This window comes from Phyllostomus discolor, chromosome 12 (genome assembly GCF_004126475.2).
Source record: "Phyllostomus discolor isolate MPI-MPIP mPhyDis1 chromosome 12, mPhyDis1.pri.v3, whole genome shotgun sequence".
NCBI classification, from domain to species: domain Eukaryota; kingdom Metazoa; phylum Chordata; class Mammalia; order Chiroptera; family Phyllostomidae; genus Phyllostomus; species Phyllostomus discolor.
The window spans coordinates 7,535,907-7,556,066 of NC_040914.2; the positions used below are offsets into that span (position 1 = coordinate 7,535,907).

The 20,160-nt window shown below is 50.8% G+C and overlaps 1 protein-coding gene and 1 long non-coding RNA gene across 3 annotated transcripts in view; one reads left to right on the forward strand and one right to left on the reverse strand.

Moving 5' to 3' along the window:
• Positions 1-6,671: 6,671 nt before the first annotated feature.
• Positions 6,672-20,160, reverse strand: part of NUMBL (NUMB like endocytic adaptor protein) — a 31,713-nt gene continuing 18,224 nt past the window's right edge. The window contains exons 7-10 of one of the 2 annotated variants that reach the window (XM_028529536.2): positions 16,315-16,504; positions 12,786-13,088; positions 9,745-9,867; positions 6,672-8,990 (exon numbers count right to left, since the gene is read on the reverse strand). In XM_028529536.2, the coding sequence (XP_028385337.1) occupies positions 8,347-8,990; positions 9,745-9,867; positions 12,786-13,088; positions 16,315-16,504 (1,260 nt within the window). In that variant the 3' untranslated portion in view covers positions 6,672-8,346. Of the gene's footprint in view, positions 8,991-9,744; positions 9,868-12,785; positions 13,092-16,314; positions 16,505-20,160 lie in introns of both variants that reach the window. The other variant, XM_028529535.2, reaches the window with a different exon arrangement.
• On the forward strand, positions 7,995-19,780 carry LOC118497495. Its single transcript, XR_004900019.1, has 2 exons — positions 7,995-8,031; positions 19,541-19,780. It is a non-coding gene; the product is annotated as an uncharacterized LOC118497495 (long non-coding RNA).

The following is a 20,160-nucleotide window of genomic DNA, read 5'->3' on the forward strand; positions in this document are numbered from 1 at the left end:
TGGCTGAGCCAAGTCACACCTTCCTCAATGGTAAGGTGAGTGATTACAATCAGGGGCTGAAGCCCGGGGGCTCAATGGCCTGGAAACCAAAAGGTCACCGATTGGATTCCCAGTCGGGACACATACCTGGGTTGCGGGCCTTGTACCCAGGTCGGGGCATGTGAGAAGCAACCAATTGATGTTTCTTTCGCACACCCATGTTTTTCCCTCTCTTTCGCCCTCCCTTCCCCTCTCTCTATAAATAAATGAATAATTTTTTTTTTAAAGCTAGCGGCTGAAGCCAAAACCGGGTTCAAATTCCACTCTTAGCCGATACTGTGGTCCTCTCTTCCGTTTCCCATCTGTAAGACAGAGATAATGATGACACACCTCCTGGGGTCGCTGTGAGGACTGAGCGAGTTTGCTCATTCCAGGCCCTCAGAATGGCGCGCATACGTAAGAAGCAGGTAAATGTCAGCAGCTCCCGTTGTCCCTGTACGGTCTTTCCGTGTTCTCGAGGCTGTGGTTCTGCGCAGGCTCCGTATTTTTTGCACTCTGTCTTCTTTCCGGGTAGTGTTGCTGGACCACAGACCACTGCAAAACACAGCGGCCTATTTTCCAGCAATGGTGGGCCTATTATCTCTCACCATTCCTGTGGTCACATTTTTGGGAAGGGTCTGGGGTCAGTGGTTGCAGTCAGCTGGTGGCTGAAGTGGGGACAGTGAAGCAGTCATTTCAGGGCTTCTCCCCGTGGTCTCCCCACGTAGACTCGTTCGGGCTTCCTCCCAGAGTGGCCGCCTCTGGGCAGCGGGCCTTGCGTGGCAGCTCAACGTTTCAGAACAGGAAGGGGCAGCCTCTCTTCTGAATCTAGTCTTGGGACTCCTGCAACCTCACTTCTGCCACCTGCTGTTAGTTACTAGCCACTCACCAGCCCGCCCAGATGCAAAGAGAGGGGTGCACAAAGCCCACTTCTCAATGGGAGGGGTGCCAAGGTTCTAGAAAAATGTATGGGAGGGGAAACATGATGGGAAATATGTGGGATGGGAAACAAAGAAGGGAAGCCATCTTTGGAAATCCCAGTCTGACTCCTCTTGGGACTACCGTGTGCTCCACCTGTGCAGTCAGTGCCCTGCATGGTCTGCCCATGGCGTGGCCTGCAGGCCCCAGTTCTAAATGAAAATAATTTATTGATGAGTCTCAATTCCTTGGGATTGAAACATAACACAGCAGTCCCTATTTTCCAAAGTTTTCATTTCCATTGTTTTGGCTACCCGTGGTCAACTGCAATCCAAAAATATTAAATGGAAAATTCCTGAAATAAGCAACTCCTGTTTCTAAATAATGTGATGAGGCCTCTTGCTGTTTGGATCTCTCCCACCCGGCACGTGAACCACCCCTTTGCCCAGGGTCTTCACACTGCACACTGCACACTGCACACCACACAGCCCTCCTGGTGGCAGCTTGACTGTCGCTGACATCCCACTGATTCGAAAGGGTCCTTGTGTTCAAGGAACCCTTACATCACCTAATGGCGGCCCCAAAGCATGCGAGTCCAGATGCTGGCAATTCAAATAGGCCGAAAAGAAGCCATAAAGTGCTTCCTTTAAGTGAAAAGACGTGTATGTTTTTATGTGTGGGAGAAAGGGGGCCACAGGCTAACCCAACAAGCTCAGGGGAGGCCTGCGTGACGGCCGCACAAACTCAGAGACCAAAGCAGCCACACAGGATGCTCTGAAATTAAAACTTTCCAACTAAAAGCAGTCACGGGGGAGCAGTCATGTGCTAGGCCAGAATCTTCCCTAGCAAAAGTCAGTCTTTACATTAATTGAGCCTGTCTGTTGTCTTTTTTGCATCCGTGATAACATACCTTTGGAATGTCAGAGTGATTTCCTACTTCTGGATCCCTCCCTACAACCACTGACCAGGGCGGAGGCCACAAGTCTCCTCACTGTCATTGTCACCGTGTTAATTGTGGACTGTTAATTGCTGTGTCCCCACCGATGTACAATAAGTGTGTGTCTTTCATTTGACTTTTCATCCAAACCCAGAGGGCCCCCCCAGGCTTTGCTTGCTCCCGCCTCCCCACTCTATCACTGGGAGGTTTCATGTAGCCCCTTATGCCTCTACCTTTGATTAGAATGCATAAAATAAGGAGCAAAACGGACATTTTGGGGAGCATTTGCTCAATCTGCTGAGGTTTTTGTTTCCCGGCAATTGTCAGTTTGGCTCAAATAAACTCATAAAAATTCTCTGCGGGTCTGAATGTTTCTTACATTGACATATGTATGTATATATGTCTAGGAAAAAACATAGGGAATATGTTTAGGGTTTGGTACTATCCACGTTTTAGGCATTCACTGAGGGTCCTGGCTTTTCCCCTGCAGATAAGGGGGGGCTACTTTCCCCTGTGGATAAGGGGGGGTAGTTTCATTCTGTTTTTCAGTGACTGCTCCTCCCTGCTATCTATGCTAATTTTATTTTTCCTTCTGGATCAAAGCTGAGAAAGTCCAGTAAGCCAGGAAAGGTAGACTAGGAAAACCTATAGAGAGCTGAATAAACTGGCTGAAGTTTACAGCCAGATCCGGAAGATCACCTCCCGAGAGAGATGACCTCCAGGCCCCAGTTGTGTTTCAGCTCCAGGCCCAGAAAGGCAGCAGAGCCAGGTAGGCCATGCCAGGACCAGCTGCAATGACTAACACCCCCTGCCCTGTTGCTGACCAAGAGTGGAGACCCTGACCCTGAAAGGGGACACCTGGAAAACTGATGAATATTCTACCGAAACCTTCCCCTGAGATTCCTACCTGTAAGAGAGAGATAAAAGCCTCAAGACCAAGGACCCAGCAGGCTCTCCCTCTGGGGAGCAATCAGCGCCCTTCCCTTCGCCCTCCTCTTCCCCACAGGCACGCACCTCCTAAATTGACCAGGGGAGCAGTGGGCAGCGGCAGCTGGTCCCAGGCTGATCCCATGAACCTGTCTGCATGGCCCCCTCTTCTCTAACTTCCCAGTGAGCTGAGGCAGCCCAGCCCAGGCTCTCCTGCTGCTGCTTCTATGCTAGGCCCTTCCTGGTCTCACTGTCCCCAGCTTTAATAAATGTACCCTCACTCTGGCTGGCGTGGTTCAGTGGATGGAGCACTGGCCTTCAAACCAGGGGGTCACAGGCTTAATCCCCAGTTAGGGCACATGCCTGGGTTGCAGGCCAGGTCCCCATTTGGGGGCAATCAAGAGGCAACCACACATTGATGTTTCTCTCCCTCTCTTTCTCCTTCTCTTCCCCTCTGTCTAAAAATAAGTAAAATAAAATAAATTAATAAATAAACATACCCTCATAGTCTTGTGCAATCTTTCCTGCACGACGTCAAGAACCCACACACTACTGGCCGGCCCTGGGCAGACCCACTCAGGGTCAGGCTCGCTGTCTGGTAACAAGGTTACAGGGAACCTTAATGACAATTTTCACCCGATTCTCATTTTTGTTTGTTCCAAAGTGTGGTCTCAGACACCAGATCATCTTTTGAAGTGATTGCTACTGTTCTTAGGTGTGATGACGGTGTTTTGGGTGAGAAGATGGTCTCGTTCTTAGAGGACATGTGCTGCAGGATTTGGGAGCCAAGACTCGGGATGACTCAGCAGATGCTGGGTCCCGCGTGTGGGTGTGTGTTCGAGTATGAGTGCGGGTTCAGCGACAGAGAAAACAAATAGCATGAAGTGTAACAACTGCTGGTTCTAGGCGGAGGGTATGTGGAGTTTATCATACTAGTCTCTCAACTTTTCCATAGATTTATACTCTTCACAAGAAATATTTGAGGGGGAAAAACTGCTGACACTTCACTCCAAGTTCACAGGGGAGAGAAAGGTCTTTTCTCTTGAGAACTCTACCGTCTGGCATTTGCCTTCTCCGCCCCATCCTTCTCTGAGGCGGGATGGGGTGGGTGGTGGAAGCTGGGCCAGCCCTGGGTTCTCGCAGTGAGTTCTTTGGTTAGGTGGCTGGTTCCTGTCACTGTGACCTCAACTTAGGCTATGGGGTAGTTGGCCACTTTTGTCCTCAGCTTTGGCCCTAGAAGCAATTCTGTAAGGTCCTGAAAATTTCCAATTCGACATCGTATTACAGAAGTCTGAAGGGCAGAGACTCCTGTTGGCTCCCAGAAGCTGATGGCCATGATTCTCACCCAGGGTCGGTGCCTGCAAGACCTTTGGAAATGTGTGTGGAACGTTTTGTCATTGTCACAGTAACTTGGGAAAGGGCTGCTCTGGGCAGCTGTTCTGTAACTTTTTGACTTCATCTCTGACTGCTTTCCCCAGCTCTCCAGCCCTCCATTGACAGTGTGCACTCACCTCAGGGCCTTTGCTGGGAACACGTTCCCTCAGATCAGGCCATGACTCCTGCACGTTGGCCACGTCTCTGATCAAATGCTCTCCTCTCGGAGAGGTGCTCTCTGGCTGTCCCCAGATCCCACTCATCACACTCTCCCCCTTCCTCTAGAAGGGAGAGGGTTGTTTTTTCCCCCTGCAAAATACTTATCATCACAACCAGCCATTGTATCACACATCTTCTTGTTTATTTTTTTTATCCTCTTCTTACGATATCAACTCCAGCAGAGCAGAACTTTTGCCCCCCTTTTCCCCTACTGCTACATCCCTACATCCTAGAATAGTGCTTGGCATGTGGGAAGTGCTCAATAAGTATCAATGCATATTTCAATGTTCATATGTTCAATGCTCAATAGTATCAATGAATGACTGACTGGACAGATTTCCCGTCAGACAAAGCCCCTACCAGACTTGGAGCTCCCTGAGAGCAGGGCGGGTATGTCACTGCAGCCTCAGCACTCAATATCTGATGACAGAAGCCAGCATCCAGAACGTGCGTATAAATCGAGGAAAAGAATCCTCGTGATGGAAAGGAGATCAGTGGTTGCCTGGGGCCTGGGTGGGAATAGGGAGTGACTGTCTTTTTAGGGCGATGGCAATGTTCTGAAGTCGGATTGTAGTGATGGTTGCAGTCTGTAAAATCACTGTAAATCGTTAAAGCACTTAAAACAGGTGAATTTTACATGTGTATTATACTTCAATAAAACTATTAAATAAAACAAGGCAGAATATGGGTTGAGGGAGAGAATGCTCCGTAAGAGGTGCCCTGCAGGTCATCTGAACCCTACTCTGTGTCCACTCTGGGCGATCCTGAGGACACAGTGGAGACCAAGACAGCCCTTGTCCCTGCCCTCATAGGCCCACAGTGACGGCCCAGAGGGTGGGGCCGGGATGGGGGAAGCAGAGGCAGAGGGTCGGGCCAGGATGGGGGAAACTGGCAGAAGGGTCAGGGTTGGGGCGGGGAAGCACCGTTGGACAGCAGGACTGGAGGAGTCAGGGAGGACCTCCTAGAGGAGCAAAATCCTGAGCCAGCGCCTGAAGGAGAATTTTGTTCATGACTGAGACTCCAATTTTTATAACACTTTTTCTGCGTTAGTCTTGGTCAGGCTGGCCTCTCGTTCGGAGCCGGTAGAATGAGGCCCCGCCGAGTTCCCGAGGGAAGGGCCACAAGGGGGCGCTGTTGTACCGCGCCCCTGTAGGATTGACCCGTATAGCTGTGAACGGCGGGGCGGGGCTAGGAGATTTTTTGTGCAGGGGGAGACCTCGACTTAGGGAGCAGCTAGCGGCCCTGAGGCGGGAGGAGGGAGCAGCTGAACTGGAGAGGGGGCGCCGAACCAGCCTGATCTGCACGTCCATTCCAAAATGACCTCCAAGAGGGGGTTGGGGTGCAGTACTTTGCGTTTAGTGGGATGAGGTCACCGGTAGGGCAGGGATGTCAACGCGGTTGTCCCTATGTCTATTTTGAATCCAAGCCTGGGGGAAGTACAGGGTGGGAAGTTAGTCCCACATCTATGGTGTCTGTGGAGGGAGAAGCACCTGGAAGAGGGTGTTGCCATCGGGCGTGGGAGGGAAGATGGGGAAATTGGCTCAGGAGAGCCTGTGGAGGTCCTGGGGAGCCTGGATCTCCACACACGGGAACGCCTGTCTCCCGGACTGGTGTGTGGGGAGTGGGGGACGGGGTGAGGGCTCTGAGAAAGCCTGCTCTGGGCACAGGGAAGGTTTTGGGTAAACATAGCCCTTGGCAGAGAAGAGGAGCTTGACTATGTCCCTGACTTTGTGCACCACATGACCTCACTTTCCCCATCTGTCCAGTAGTTGGAATCATCCTTGTCCAAGTCAGGCCTTTCTGCCCCTTTCACGCACCATGTGCAGAAGTGAATTGCTGAGCTTGATGCTTCTGTGCCCAGCCCTGTGCTGGCACACTGAGGTGACCAAGGGCACCCCAGACCCACCCCTCACTCAATGCAATGGGGCACCAGATAGTGGCAAGCCCCGCTGGATCAGAGCCAGGTTGGGGAAACAGAGGCAGAGATGTCAGGGCCCTGTAGGATCCAGGTTTGGGGGCAGTGCTCCCGACTCAGACTGAAGGGTCAAAGGTTTTTAAAAACTTTCTAAGGTCCTAGCTGATGTGGCTCAGTGGTTGAGTGCTGGCCTGGGAATCAAAGGGTCACTGGTTTGATTCCCAGTCAGGGCACATGCCTGGGTTGTGGGCCATGTCCCCAGTAGGGGGCACATGAGGGGCATCCACACATTGGTCTTTCCCTCCCTTCCCCTCTCTAAAAAATAAAATCTTACAAAAAAACCTTTCTAGGGATTGTATGGGAGGTGTGGGGGGACAGGGTCTCGGAAGAGTGTCCACTTGTAAGAGGCTTGAAGAATGAGTGGAATTTCTCTGGGAGAAGGTAGTGTCAGGTAGGAGTGTCCTTGGCAGAGGGAGTGACATCTGCAAAGGCTTGGAGATGATGAAGTGTGGCTCGTCTCCAGCAGAGTCCTTTGCTCCCTCCCTGGTGTCCTGGCAGAGTCACCTGTCACATGTCCCCGAGTCCAGGATCCACAGCTGAGTAATGGGCTGTAGTGCAAACTCCCCAGGTCAGTCCCTGGGCCCGCCACCTTGCAGCCTGGTGGACTGACTGGCCTTGAGGTCGGCGTGAATCCAGGCTCCCCACTAATCAGGTGTGTGACCTTGGGTGAATGACCCCCACTCCCCCACCCATCAAATGGGGACATGACACTGGGTCTCACCAAATCAACCACCTCATTTTAAAGAGTGATAAAGGATTAAGTATATAATTTACATATTAGATATTTAAAAATATATAACTTGTAGATTAAACCAAGGGGCCCAAGAAACAAGACAGATGTAAAAACATGCTGCCCCATCAAACGGCCCTTTGGCCTACGTCACAGAGCAAAAACTGACAATACAAGAATTTGCCAGCTCAAAGATACGCTATTCCAAACCTCATTATGTGAAGGGATTTTAATACTGAACTTATTAGCAGCAGATTATTGTTTTAATTCCTTGGTCAGAATCTGTAGAATTAGAAGTGGGGTGACTAATTTTGGGCACCCTTTACTACTCACCTCTCCAGCGCCAGGGCGGCTGCCACCTGCTGCTATGCTCTGACCCAGATTATTAGGCTGGGAGACCCTCCTGTTTGAGGGGGTGACTCAGGAAGAAGGGCTGTGCGACCTCACCCTGCCCCGAAACACACCCCCACCTTCCTGAGGGGCACCATTATACTCTTCCTTTATTGGCTGTCCTGGTATAATACAAATCTGCAAGTTTAGATACAAAAAAATCTGGAAATAAAAGATAGAAAAGTACCCGCCAGGCACCACTCCCCTTTCCTCTGGACCCCTCCCCAGCGGGCACCGACGTGAGGTAACTGAGCATCTCCTTTCCCTTCCCCCTACCCCATTTCCTGGGCCCCTAACTTGGCCCCTGCCCCCACGAGACCTTGGTCCAAGGAAGACGTGGGCCGTGGAGTGGGGGAGGGGGTAGCAGGGGTGAGCACAGCATTGGCAGTGAGTGCAGTGGGCAGGCAGAGGGAAGCCCTTTGCTTGTGCTGTGCATGGGCGGGGGCAACCTGTGTGGGGCCCAGGCGAGCCCCTAAGTGGGCACCCCTCCCGCTCCCCATCCAACACTGGAAAGTGGAAGGTTAACAACAGAAACTGGAAAATGTAGTTTGAACCGAGGGCACTCGGTGGGACTGCGGCTGTCCCCTGTGTCTGGGGCGAGGGCAAATGGGCATTGCCAGCCTGAGTCTGGCAGTGAAATGGGTCCCTTAGCCAGGCTGGGTCCATCCCTGAATTCCATCCTGTCACAACCTGGGCATCACACTGTTGGTTCTGTCGTGGGTGCGGGGGCAGTGGAAAGGAGAGGTTAGAGGGGATGTTGAGGGGTGCGCCCCAAGGAGCAGGATGAGGGGAGAGGTGGGGCCTCCACTCCCAGGTGTGGGGCACCTGGAGATAGTGGGGTGGGCAGGGCAGCTCGGGCTACAGTTCAATCTCTGTCTTCTGCAGGTCACCCGAGAAGGGGTTAGAAGGCTTCTCTACAGCGGGTTTGCCTTCTAATGCTGCCCACTGGGCCTCAAAGGGGTCCAACTCGGGGGCCAGGGCAGGTGCTGGCTCGGGGGGCCAGGGTGCCCCACTGGGGCGGGGACGAGCCTGGGCCCCAGGGGCACTGGGCGCAGCTGGGGGTGGGAAGGCCCCGGCTTTCCCGAGCAGCGTGGCGGGCTGGGGCTGGAGCTGGGCGGCCGAGCAGAAGGCATTGGCCACCATCTGTGAGGGTGTGATGCCCACCACGGGCACACGGGGCATGGGCGGGTAGCCCAAGCCGGGGTAGGTGGGCACGAAAGGGGGCTGCATGTGTGGGGGAGGCAGAAACAGGGCCACCTGGGCAGGTGCGGCATCGAAGGGCCCCACGGGGGCAGGGAAGGGCTGGAGGGGCGGGGGCACGGTGGGCGTCGAGGACAATGGCTGCGGCGGAGGCTGCTGCTGCTGCTGCTGCTGCTGCTGCTGCGCTCTGGCCGCCTGGGACACCTCTTCTAGCCACCGCTCGGCCTCCGACGGCGTCCGCCTGTGCCCGGGCTGGAAGGCGGCTGCCGGGGACATGGGCGGCTCACCCCAGGCGGAAGTCCCTGGACAGAGGAGAGAGGCAGGTGAGGGCAGGTGCTGCATCGGAAAGAACCGGAGGCTTGGAGCAGACGCTGGGGCCTGGCCGAACCCTTCCTGGACCAAATGACGGTTTGGCAGTGCTAAGAAAACTCAGTTCTGAGACGCTAAGGCCCCAGATGTACAAGTACAGGCCAGACAGACACGCGCCCAGGCCGGCTTCGCTTCTCGTGGGTCAGAACCAAATCTGTAACTTCACTGTTTTCAGCATCACCCTTGGTTCCAGTATTTTGAGAATGTTTTGTTCTACGAGGCTAAGAATCTAAGACTCCATGAATCTTTCTCGGACTGTACCACTTGACACAATGAGTAAGGCTCCATGGTGTTAAGTTTGTGTTTTCTAAGATTCTAGGGGTTTAAATTTACATTGTTTGCCATTCAAAGGTGCTCCCTCGGTTCTAAGACAAGCATTCGTCCCTGAGGTGACTCTCTGGTGCTGCTTCTCAGAGAGCACGCTTCCAAAGGTTTCATGGTTCCAGATCTGCTAGATCTGAATATCCTGTGATTCTAAGGCTCTAGGTTTCTAAATGCTATTACTTTAAGGCAGGAAGGTTTAAGAATGATCCCACGGGTATAAGGTGATCCTGCAGCCCTCAGATGACCCATGGGTCTGAGCCTGTGGGATTCCAAGATTCCTGGAGGCCCTGAGGAAGCCCTGAACGGAGCAGGAGAGTGCAGGAGGCCCCGAGGCGCCCTCCCCAGGAGAAGGGCCAGGCTTACCTGTGGCAGCCGGCGGGGGCCCAGGGGCTGGCGCTCCTGCACGGGCAAAGGACGAGCTGATCTGTGTGCACAGAGCGTTGATGCTGTCACTGTCGCTGGCACCAGGAGGCTCCACCTCAGGCACTGGGGAGTCAGGGGAAGGTGGAGGTCAGTGACCAGGCCCACTCCCTGTCCCTGGCCCCTGGCCCTCCGGGGGCCCTCTCACAAGGTATGTGGGCTGGTGGGTCCATTCCACAGTAACTAAGTGGCCACAGCCACAAAAATGGCAACTCTGTGCGTATGTGAGTGTGACATCTGAGTGGTACAAGTAGTGTGTGATGCTGGCGTAGAGGAGAGACCATTCCTTGACGTGGCCACTACTGGACCCACAGGCTAAATCAGGGCCAGAACAAAGACTGCGTCCTGTAAATCCCTGAGGAGACCGTCTGATCAGCCCCTGTCCTTTGTGGACCTGAGCTGCTTCCCCTCCTCCAGGGCAGGTCACGCCCCAGCACCCCTGTCCTATATAAACCCTTAGTGCTTGTCACATGGCTCGGGGAATGTTCATGTTGTCTTGCCGCTGCCCAAGATGCGCCTCATACGTAGGTTCCCTTAATAGACTCTTGATGTGGTGATAGAGCTGTCAGCGCCCCCCCTCTGGTTGCTCAGCCCCAGGAAACTTCCCGAAAAACTGGATGGTGGACAGTCACAGGGATCTCAGATCAGGGAGGACCTCAGGAAGCACCTGTCTGCAGCCACACACCAGAAGAAATATTTGAAATGTTTACCATATATTGATTTAAAAAATAGGTTTAACCACGTCCGTAGCAAGAGCACTGACTAGTCAGAATGGATGTTGGCCACACTGTTGTCCACTGGCTGGGGATCATTTGTCCCACTTTGGGCGGCAGAGTGGGGCCTGGTCCACCCACCCGACCAGCCCGTGTGTCACGAGGGCAGAGATGTGTGGGTGCTGGGAAGACACCGAACAGGAGTGGTGGCCTCACAAGCCCCTGGACGAGCCAGGGTACCACCCAAATACACGACAGACAACACAGGACCGCCAGGCGTGGTGTGCCGGGCGCGGTGTGTGGCAAGTGCCTGAGACGGCTCAGCAAGCGTGTGTCTCTAAGGGCACACGCGTGGGGCTCCAGTGAGCAGGAGGAAAACTGAGAGTCAGCAGGTGTGACATGGGGGTGCACAGGTGGGGGTGCGAGGTTTCCAGGTCAATTATATGATGGCTGTGTGTGTTAGCGCAAATGAGTGTGCATCTTCTGAGGATGTGGCATCTGAGTGTGACTGAAATCCAGGAGTGTGGCCACTTGACTGACTCCCAAGTGTGAGCCAATCTGCCTGTGTGAAGTATGAGTGTGTTCACAAGCTTGCATGAATCTGCATGTGTGACTTCTGAGTTTGCATGAATCGGGTGTGTGGTTTGTGAGTGTAAACCTGGGTATGTGATTTCTGGGTCTGTGCTTTCTAAATGTGTGTAACTACAACATCTGACTGTGCAACTTCCAATTGTGTGTGATTCCGGTGTGCACGTGACTGAGTGTGTGACCATGAAATGTGTGTGACACCTGCGGCAAACTGTGAGGTGTGTGTGTGTCTGTGAGATTTGTGTGGGGCGAGTCACAGCCACACCAGTGAGCAAATGGCTGCAGGAGTGAGGCTTCCAAACACAGCCTCAGGAGCTGCCACCTCTCAGGGAGCCTGTGTGACAGCCCTGGGGGGTGTGCTTAACATCAGGTGGCAGAGGGACAGCCAAAAAGGTGTGCTACAGGACACGGAGTGAGCACGCCTCATTCTCAACAAGCATGGGCATCTGCTCGGCAGTCACCTTCTGCAGCAGCCCAGCTCCTGGATACAGATGAACACCTCCCACACCAGTCCCCGCAGCCTTGAGGGGCGCACGTCTCCGGCTTGGTCTGAAGACAGGAGAGCGGGCCAGACCTCAGGACTTTGCTGATAGCAGGAGCAAAGACAGCCCGCCTGCGTGTCTCCCTCAGGCAAAGCATGGCGCCACCTCTCCTCTCCTCTCCCTGCCCCACGGCAGATGTTGGTAATCAAAGACAATGCTTTAGTTCCCCACTGAACTCTGCGCTCACCTCACCCCTCACGTGGCCAGACCTCATGGCTCTCCTGGCAAAATAGGAAGACAGGACTGGTCCTCATAACTCCATCTTCCCTCCAAGCAAAACAGGACACTTTGTGGTCTCTCTCCTGGCACCAGCTGACCAGCACTGTCACTGCTCAGCAGTGTCTGCGAGTGCTGCCCTGGCCAGTCCTTCGCCCACAAGTGACATCACAAACCCATCACTGGGCTCCCTGACCTCACGATTCTGGTGCTCACTCCTGCCTTTCACCACATGGTTCCTCTGGCCGAATTCTGGTAGTCTGTCCTTGGGTGAAACATAACACTCCTATTGCCCTCTCTTTCTCCCCTGCCCACAGAAAACTCTGCTAATTACTCATGTGGTGTGCCACCTGCCCCTTCTTTTTCCGCTTGTGGCAGACATTGTTCCAGGACTGTGATGTAAGCTGTCACCCTAGTCTCCATGCCTTAGACAGACATTGTTAATCGATCACAATCCTCCATTACTCCCTGCCTGAATTCTTCACTGGGCTGACCTCACGGCTCTACTGGCTACGACTTGAAGGGAGCACTAGCTTGTGGTGCCCGGGTCTCCTCCTGAACAAATGCAAGCCCTGGGTGTGGCTGCCCTCCTCCCCTTGCCCGTGGCTGATCAATCCGGCACGCCACCCACCCCAGCCTTTCCCTAATTGCAGCAGACATCACTAATCCAGCATGACTTGTGCCATCTTCTTTATCCTTCGTCCATAGCAGACGCGGCTGATCCATCATGACTTTTCCTACCTCTCTACTCTCCCCTGCCAGGGACAGACACAGCTAACCACTCACAGTGTGCTCCACCTCCTCACCTTTGCTCACGGCACACAGTGCTAACCAGTTATGGCCCCCACCATCTGTTCTATGACTCCTGTGCACACAGACAGCAGCATTGACCCCAGAGTCCCTGTCCCCTGAGCCCGGGGCTCACCTGTGCTCTTCACCTGGAAGTCAGTGCGGCGCTGCAGTGTGGATGGCAGCTCATTCAGCCGTAGGCTCAGCTGCCGTTTGAAGGGCGAGTTCTTCTGGCTGAGCGCCGGAAACCCGCGGAAGGAGCCCTGGCGAACCAGCTGCTCCAGGGGGGCGTGGCGACGGGGGATGGCAGCCGCTGGGGTGCCTGCAGCCACTGGGGTGCCTGCCTCAACCTTCTCGCCAGGGGATGTGGTGGCTGGTGTCGGGGACACGTGCCCAGGCTGGGCAGGCCCGGGAGCCGCAGTGGGGGCAGCTGCTGCCTCTGCTGGAGACATGGGGGACACAGGTGGTTAGACAGCTCGCCTTGGCATTTGAGGCCCCTCCCACCTGATCCCCGTGATCGCCCCCCCAGGCTGTCTTCCTCACCCAATGTATCATGCCTCAAGACAGGCTGGTCACGGCCTTGAATGTCCCTCACCCCCACCCAAGTCAAGACCACTTTCCCTAGGGTGCCCTTCAGGAAATGTCCCCCAACCTGACCGTCTGTGTTTCTTTAGCTTTCTACCACCGCCCTGTTTTCCGCTGCTGTTTCTCCTGTTTTTCCCCGAGACCTTCTGTCTCTTTTTCAGGCTAATTTAATAGACACTTATTTGGTGCATGACCAATGTACCAGGGCTTGTTCCAAGTGCTTTGCAATTATTAACTCATTCCACCTTTACAACCACCCAATGAAGTCAATTCCGCCAGTATCCCCATTTTACAGACGTGGAAACTGAGCCGCAGTAACGGTAAACGACTTGCCTGAGCGTTGGTGGTCCAAACAATTAACCTAACCTGTCTCTCCTTCTGGTTTGGTCTTTCCACCTCATGCTGTCTTCGCCTGTCATCCTGTGTGCTCTTCCCTCTGTCTTTCTACGTCCCACTAGTCTTCCCACCTCAAGTACCTCCTCTCCTCCTCCGGTTGCTACCCATCTTTCCAGACCCAGCTTGGCCACTTCTTCCTCCGGGGAGCTTTCAAGTCTCCCCAGCCCCTCAGCCTGGCCTCCCTCCACTCTGGGACTGTTCTCTGAGGGATGCCTGTCCTCCTACTTGGCACCAGGTGTGCTCTTCAATGGCAGGGTCCCCTCACCCCTGCCAGTGCACAAATACCCACCCACCCTCCAATTAGGGTCTCACCCAAGCTGCAGCCTGAGTGCCAAAGCAATTAGACTCGAGCTCAGAGAGGCAGAGAAGTCACCCAGCGTCTCTTCCCCCATCTTCTGCATCCAGGTGGTGATGCTCTCAGCCAGGCCTGGCCGAGGCCAGTGGAAACAGCCTGGGACAGGTTGGAATCAGGAAACTTCCCCTGCCTGCCCCCCCCTCACCCACACATTCCCTTCACTGTGTGACCTCAGGGAGTCCCCTCCAGTTTCCCAACAGTAAGCCTGAGATAAACATCCTTCTGCTGCGCCCCTCAGCCCCACCCCGTGCCTCCTCAGAGGGTCAGCTGGGGCAGTACACGTTCCACGCTTCATAATCTGACAAAAGCTCGCACACGCTCTGTGGAGCGCGCATTGCTCTGCTCCCAACGGGAAGAGCTCCCTGCACAAGTGCAGCGCCTGCACCCCACGAATGCGCCAAGGGTGGAACGCGGCCGGATGTGCTCGGCAGGTCAGAACGCACTCTGCACACTCTCATTTTCCTGTGGGCAGCTGTGGAGTGCTCTCTACAGTGCAAAGTACCTGGAAACTCTAATATCCTCTGGACACAGCAAAACTCTTTGCTACCTCTAAACCATATGACCAGTCTTTGTAAATTCTGGTTTCCTATATTAACAGCAAGAAAGTATCTGCATGCTGGGAAGGACCGCGTTGGTACTCTGTGTGTTCCTTGTGAATAATAAAGCACCTATGGACCAGGCCCTTTGCCAAGTTCACTTTGCAATCTGCTTTGCCAATGATCAAGCTCTTAGGATTCTGATAATTTGAACAGTAAAACACTTTGTAAGTTGTGCAGAACTGTGCTTTTGCAAAGAGCTTTATAAATGGTCATGTAGCTTATACATAAAAACATACTTCGTAAACTCTAATATTCTAGTAAGTGATAAAAATTTCTGTTTTCCTAACTTTTTAGTTAGAAATTTTAAATGTACAGAAAAGAGGTAATAGAACAACCAGCACACAGATTCTCTTAACCAACGGCACCCAGCATCCACAAGTTACCATATTTGCTCTCTCTCTCCTTCCATAATTTTTTCTACCATTTAAGAGTAACATACAGTCACCCTCACCCAAAATCCTTCAGCATGCGTCTCCTAAAAACGAGGCCTGTCTCTTACACAACACAGGGTCATTTCTCACTTGAGGAATTTAACACGAATAACACTATTAGTCCCATTTCCCCAATGGTCCCAACTATGTCCTTTATAGATATTCATACATATATATGTACATATTTATATACATAATTCAGCATCCAATTCAGGACCACCAACTGCATTTATCAATATCTGTCAAATATGTTTATCTCCTTTAATCTGGAACAGTTCTCAATGGTAAATTCTTTGTAAATATTAAGCAATGTTTTCCCAAAATTTAAAAACTAGAATCCACAAGAAAAAAATTAAATTACATCATAATACTCGAGTTTATCAGTATTTTTCAGACTTCCTTGATGGCAACCCAGAGTAAAAAACACCTTTTACATGGCAGCCCACTCCACACACACACACACACGTGCACACACACACATGCAAATATACACCATGTTTTGCCATGTGTGATGTGCACTCAAGTTTTTGGCCCAAACTTTCAAGGAAAAAAAGAAATCTTTTGTTTTAATTTTTAATCCAATTATTTATTTATTTATATTTAGAAACAAAACAGATCATCGTACTCCAGGGTATTATTTTGCATATGGATATCGTTATTGCCTTCTAGAGTTACACTTTTAGTGTGTAAGTATAAATAAAAGAATTAAAAACATTTATGTAGACATGGAATTAGTACTACCCATGTATAATGCCCATCCTTATTTTCCCCTCAAAAATTTGGGCAGAAAGGTGCACATCAATCATGGCAAAATACAGAGTATACTGAAATAAAACTGTCTCTAAACTATACTTATCCTAAGTACATTCGATTATTCTAGCATAATCGCTAGAATTATGCTAGAATTATTCTTTTATTATTTATTTATTTATTATTGTTGTTCACGTGCAGTTGTCCCATCCCCCCCCCACTCCCCCCTACCCTAGCCATTCCACCTCCCACCCATTACTCTGGTGTTTTCTATTTCATTTTTCCCCACACAGTTTGAAAAGCCTGGAACCTCCCTGAGTTGGCAGGTGCTGAAGCACTTGGTGAGCTTGGCTGGGATTTGTGGCCTATAGAATATTGCCCAAAGAACTTACACTGAAGCGAGCTTTATAAACTGTAACCGAACATGGTGCTTGGTGCTCTGCTTTGTAAACTGTCGAGTCCCTGTGCCTCTAAAGCTTTCCCTGTAAACCGGACCCGGGCCCCACCTGGGCCCACTCTGCCCTGCTTTGCCCTCTGCGCAGCACCCACCTTTCTTTTTGTCCGGTGCCTCTCGCTCAGCGGGCCGCCCACCACCAGACAGGCGGAAGGAGCCCTCCCGGGCGAAGCTGGTGCGGCTGGCATCGAAGGTGGCCGTGACCCCACATTCCTTCTCCCGCCGCTGTTTCCGCTCCAGGCAGGCAGCAAAAGCACAGCCCACAGCGTGACTCAGCCTCTCGCCCTGTGGGAGGAGGTTGGGGTGGGGGTTAGAGATGCCGAATTGTGTGGACTGGACATCGCGGGCCCTGGGCTCCAGCAGTTAGGTGCTGGGTGACCTGGGCAGTACCTGTACCTTTCTGGGCCTCAGTGGATACCTGCACGGAGAGGGGTACGAATGACAGCCCCAAGTGAAAAAAGCCAGAAACAAGAGTTCAATAATATGGAGAGTCCTCAAAAAAAATTAAAAATACAGTTGCCATATGATCCAGCAATCCCACTTCTGGCTATTTATCTGAAGGAAATAAATACTAACTCAAAAACACATATGCACCCCTGTGATCATTGCAGCACTGTTGACAGTAGCCAAAGTAAGGGAGGACCCAGGTGTTCAACACAGGAACGGACTAAGAAGATGTGGTACATAGATACGGTGGAATGTTCCTCGACCACAAAACAGAATGAAATCTTGCCATTTGCAACAACATGGAAGAAACTAGAGGGAATTATGTTAAGTGAAATAAGACTGTCAGAGAAAGAAAACAACGATTTCACCTATCTGTGGAATCTAAAGAACAAAATAAATGAGCAAACAAAACAGAAACGGACAACGAGCTGGTTTTGCCAAAGGGAGCAGGGGGTGGGGAGATGGGAATGCAAAAAGAAAACAAGGGCAATGCTGTAAGCCTCCATTTATATTAAGTTTTTTTTTTAATATTTTATTGGTGATGCTATTACACTTGTCCTATTTTCCCACCTTTATTCCCCTCCGCCCTGCACACCCCCTCCCACCCACATTCTCCCCCTTTAGTTCATGTCTATGGGTCATACACGTAAGTTCTTTAGCTTCTATATTTCCTGTACTATTCTTAACCTCCCCATCTATTTTCTACCTACCATCTATGCTACTTATTCTCTGAAGCTTTTCCTCCTTTCGCACCCTCCCACTCCCCTGTTGCTAACCCTCCATGTGATCTCCATTTCTGTGGTTCTGTTCCTGTTCTAGTTGTTTGCTTAGTTTGTTTTTGTTTCTGTTTTAGGTTCAGTTGTTAATAACTGTGAGTTTGTTGTCACTTTACTGTTCATATTTTTTATCTTCTTTTTCTGAGATAAGTCCTTTTAACATTTCATATAATAAGGGCTTGGTGATGATGAACTCCTTTAACTTTACCTTATTTGGGAAGTACCTTATCTGCCCTTCCATTCTAAATGATAGCTTGGCTGGATAGAGCAATCTTGGATAGAGGTCCTTGCCTTTCATGACTTTGAATACTTCTTTCCAGCCCCTTCTTGCCTGCAAGCTTTCTTCTGAGAAATCAGCTGACAGTCATACGGGAACTCCTTTGTAGGCAACTATCTCCTCTTCTGTTGCTGCTTTAAGATTCTCTCCTTATCTTTAATCTTCGCTTATGTAATAATGATGTGCCTTGGTGTGTTCCTCCTTGGGTCCAACTTCTTTTGGAGTTTCCTGGAACTCTATTTCCTTTGCCAGATTGGGGAAGTTCTTCATTATTTGTTCAAATAACTTTTCAATTTCTTGGCCTTCCTCTTCCTTCTGGCACCCCTATGATTTGGACATTGGAATATTTAAAGATGTCCTGGAGTTTCCTAAGCCTCCTCATTTTTTGAATTCTTGTTTCTTCATTCTGTTCTGGTTGGATGTTTCTTTCTTCCTTCTGGTCCACACTGTTGATTTGAGTCCTGGTTTCCTTCCCATCACTGTTGGTTCCCTGTATATTTTCCTTTATTTCACTTAGCATAGCCTTCATTTTTTCCTCTAATTTGTGACCATATTCAATCAAGTCTGTGAGCATCATCTGATAGGTTGTCTATTTCTTTGTCACTTAGTTGTATTTTTTCAGGAGCTTTGATCTTTCAGTTGGGCCATTTGTTTTTTTGTTTGTTTGTTTTTGTATCAGCGTGCTTGTTATGTAGTAAGGGGCGAAGCCTTAGGTGTTCACCAGGGCTGGGTAACCCATGTTGCTGTTTTGTGACACTGTATGTGAGGGAGGGGTCCAAGAGGGAACAGTGCCATTTGCTCTGCTCTCTATGGGTTTTCAGTTACGTCCCTGACTACCCACAATCAAATTGGGCCCTTCTGGTGCTGATTCCCGGGTGGCTGGGTTTGTGTAACTTCTAGGACCCTGTGGGTCTCTCCAACAAACTCTCCTGTGAGGCTGGGAGTTTCTCCTGCTGCCTTCTCATGCCCCACAGGTGTTTTCAGTCAGAGGCTTTGAGGATTTATTTCCCTGAGCTGGAACCCTGTGTTGCATGATCTGTCTCACTTCCCAGTTGTTCCTCCTGGTTTATCTGCACATGAATGTGGGATTGCCCAGTCCACAAGCCATCGCCTCACCAGCTCCACCAGCTGCCGCCTTGCCTACCTTGGTCCTGAAGTCACTGCCTTGTCTTGAGTCCTCTTTGCCCGACTGCCAGTCTCCGTCCCTCCTACCAATCTGGATGAATATTTCTTCTTTAACTCCTTGGTTGTTGGACTTCCATACAGTTCAATTTTCTGTCAGTTCTGGTTGGGTTTTGTTTTTAAATTTGCTGTTGTTCTTCTTTTGGTTGTGTGAGGAGCCACAGTGTATCTACCTATGCCTCCATCTTGGCCAGAAATCCAGAAAGCCCCATTTACATAAAGTTCCAAAACAGGCAAAATTCATCTACTATGGAAAAAGACGAAACAGTGGCTGTTTCTGGGTGGATGGGGAGGGGACCCACTGGGAAGGGGCAGGGAGGACGGATGGGTGGTCGTGTTCTAAAGTGCGATAGGGGTTGAGGTTCCAAAGGTGTATGCTGTTGCCAAAACTCAGCAAAGGTGTATCTGTGGTTTGTGGATGGTATGTGCTTTTTTCAAAATAAGAAGAGCTGGGGGGCTGCTCCCCTGGGCCGGTGTCCCTCAAGGTCTAACTGTGCACTCAGCTCAGCCCCACAGGGATAACCACGAGGCCAATGTGATCCCAAGAACAACGGCCAGATCAGAGGGTTCAATCAATTCTTCAGGCTCAACAATCCAAGGTCAATTACCTGAATCAACCAAGGCCCACCTGGGAAGAAGTAAAAGAAAGGCTCCAAGGCACTGGTTGAATTTGAAGAAAAAAATGAGTGAGAACTGGAGGAAAGACTTACAAAAACACAGGGAGAAATTATTAGGTGGGAGTGGGAGCTCATCCAAAAAGAAAAAAAAAAGAAAAAAGAAAAAGGCAAGAAATCTGGTAGGTATTTATCTTTTCCTCCAAGTTCTATTCTTCCAGCAGTTCTCCAGATTCTGTAGATGTGGATAAGAAACAAGGAAAAATGAAAAGAAGAAACCATTTACATAAATCTGCAGAAAGCTCTATGTCAGAGATTGAATCAGACAGTAAGGAGAGTTTTAAAAAAGGAAGAGAAATCAAAAGATGCAAATGATACAGACTGATGCAGCCACTGTGGAAAACAGGATGGAATTTCCTCAAAAAAAAAAATTAAAGACGGAACTGCCTTTTAATCTAGTGATTCCACTGATTGTGCCCTAAGGATCCTGAAACACCCATTCAAAAGAACCCATGCACCCCAATGTTTATAGCAGCACAATTTACAACAGCCAAGTGCTGGAAGCAGCTGAAATGCCCATTGGTAAATGAATGGATCAAAACAATTATGCATGACAAGAAGCTGTATAAATAGTTATTTTATTTT